The 2,737-nt window shown below is 45.8% G+C and overlaps 1 protein-coding gene across 1 annotated transcript; it reads right to left on the bottom strand.

Moving 5' to 3' along the window:
- Nucleotides 1-756: 756 nt before the first annotated feature.
- On the bottom strand, nt 757-1,501 carry LOC105564320 (extensin-like). The gene is made up of 2 exons (XM_012016619.1): nt 1,307-1,501; nt 757-1,098 (listed from the first exon to the last, which is right to left on the bottom strand). The coding sequence occupies exons 1-2, from the start codon at nt 1,499-1,501 to the stop codon at nt 757-759; spliced, it is 537 nt and encodes a 178-aa protein (XP_011872009.1).
- Nucleotides 1,502-2,737: the final 1,236 nt, after the last annotated feature.

The raw sequence follows: 2,737 nt of genomic DNA, 5'->3' as shown, positions 1-2,737 counted from the left end.
AAAACTACGGAGGGCACTGTCTGGACGTCGTAATCGGTGACCTGGGATACGTGGACATCCAGTTCAAGGTATTAATACACCTAGACACCGAAAATACGGACCGCACTGTCTGGACGTCGTCATCGGCGACCTGGGATACGTGGACATCGAGTTCAAGGTATTAATACACCTAGATATATCAATCACGAGACATCACGAGACACGTTATCACGAGACACGTTATTATTAAATAAATCGGTACAATAAGATTAGGTTCACTCTATTTACCGGCGCTCGTATAAGTCGGTAACGTCAGCCGCGCTTGCGAGCGCCACGTGCGGCAGAAATATGAAAAGGAGGTTGACGACGACGACGACGTATCTTAAAAATTACGTGAAAATTCAGACCCGTGGACTTTGCATTGCAATATCTCTACTCATGGGGCACGTAGGAGAAAAGTAAAAACACTTTTATTATGCAAATCGTACCCAAGCTATCGATTAAGCGCAGTCTCAAGTTCGTCGGATCAGCCGTTGTTGAGATCCGAAATTCTGAGGGCCCGTCAACTCGCATACTCGCGTAAACTACACAGTCGGTGTCGCGCGCGTGATTTTAGCTTGTCGCTTAATTGTTGTCGCTTATACTTGGCGCGAGACACTACCGTGTCTCGTGATACCTAAAATTTTAAAAAGTAATAAAACTGCACCGGTGACGGGTATGTCGGCGGCGCGCCGATGTCAGCAGAAAAAATACACCGGTATTTAAATACTACGTTTTCTAATGGAACGGTGGCATCGGGTACGTCGGCGGCGGGTACGTCGGCTGCACATACGGTGTCGTCGGCTGTATGTACGGTGTCATCGGGTACGCCGGTGCCGGTGCCGCGTACGTCGGCGTTGGATATGTCGGTGCCGCGTACGTCGCCGTTGGATATGCCGGCGTCGGCGGCAGGTACGCCGGCATCGAATACGCCGGTTGCGGCGGCGGCGGCGGCGACGGCATCGGATACGCCGGTGGCGGCGGCGGCGGCGGCGGCATCGGGTACGCCGGTGGCGGCGACGGTCTCATCTTTTTCCTCTGCTCTTTCATCATCACTCGGCGAATGATCGCTTTCAGCCTCTGAAACATATAAAGTTATACGAAGGTTATAAAAGTAAATTTACGTATATTACAAGTATATTAAAAGTATATTCACGAATCGCACATTACGAATTGCGCGTAGTCCGGCGCTAGCTTAACACACTCACACGCCACACAAAGCATGCACATGCACATGTACATCCTGCACGAAATCATACATGCACTCCTTGTCTTATTTTTTACTTACTCTTTGGCTTTGGTACCGGGGCCTAGGCCCCCATGTGGACGCCGCCGCCGTCGACGTCGTCGCCGTCGTCCGTGGCAATGTCGACGTCGTTGCCACCGTTGCCGTCGTTGCCGTCGTCGCTGTTGTTGTCGCCCTCGTTGTCGCCCTCGTCGCCGTCGACGTCGTTTGCGACGACGGCGACGTCGTGGGTGGCATCGTTCCCGATCGTCGGGAACCTACACTTTTAGCAGAAAATAAATTATTTGTAATCATTATAACATATATATATGTACATGTATATATGTGTGTACGTGAATACTTACATCTTCCGCCCCTCATTTCCAATTTTTCGCCCTTCTTGTTCGCACAACTGCCAACGACTGCTGCAACAGGCCGCACGTAAACAAATGAAGCGCGCGGTATCCATGCCAGTAACGACGCGCAAAAACGGCACTTTCGCGATGTCACTCGTTTCGTGCGTGTCGCGTGACATTTCACACGTGTAACTGTGCGATTTTAGCGAGTGTTATTTTCATTGGTAAGTATTACTACTTTATTATTTTATAACGTTGATGTATAGATGTATTAGTTATTAATATTTTCTTACAGCTAAAGATCAAAATGAAAGAGGATGCCGTGGCATTGCCGAATTGAATAAAATGTGAAATCTATCTTATCTACTTAGTAAAAAAATAACCTCAATATAAATCGATATTGAAGAAAATATTTTTACCATATAAATTGTCTGTGACATTTCATAAGTTGACAACTTCTCATATGGACAACTTCTCATATTTATTATTTTTAATTTATAATTTTTTGATTTTTTCATGTTTAAATATGACTCAATCAATAACATCAGCATCTTTGTACATATGTATAATTACTTAAATTTTTTTAGATATATCGGCAAAGATGCAAGAGTACCTTTATCACTGTGCAATGTACCGTCCCTGAACGCGCGAACTTTAGACTACCTGATTTGTCTATTATAAATGCTTCCCATTTGAAAAGTAGGTAATTATATAGAATAACGGACCACCCTCCAATCTCGATGACCTTGACATATGTTGTCAAGGTCATGACCCTGAGTGACCTTCAGAAGGTTTTAGCCGTCGCTCGTGGTTCGTTAAAAAGTTATTAACAAAAATGTTTAATGAATAGAATACGGTTTCTAATATTTATCTCACCAAATATTAAAAATTTTGAAAAATGTTTTAAACAAAAGTTGTAGATCTCTTTGAGATATGCATTTTACGTCCTATTTATTTTTACTGTACGAGTGATAGTTTTCGAGAAAAATGATGGACTTAAACACGTAAGTTGCAAGTGCGTTTAGCACGGCGCGCTGCGCGCGCCCCACCCCCTCCCGCCCCCTCTCCACATCCTCCTACCCCCTCCCCCCTCCCCCTCCCCGCCCCACCCCCTCCGCCCCTCCCGCCCCCACCCCTC

This window comes from Vollenhovia emeryi, unplaced genomic scaffold (genome assembly GCF_000949405.1).
Source record: "Vollenhovia emeryi isolate VEMERY1.0 unplaced genomic scaffold, V.emery_V1.0 DF944027.1, whole genome shotgun sequence".
Lineage (NCBI taxonomy): Eukaryota > Metazoa > Arthropoda > Insecta > Hymenoptera > Formicidae > Vollenhovia > Vollenhovia emeryi.
Note: the sequence above shows the minus strand (reverse complement) of the source record. Positions and strands in the feature narration are given on the sequence as shown.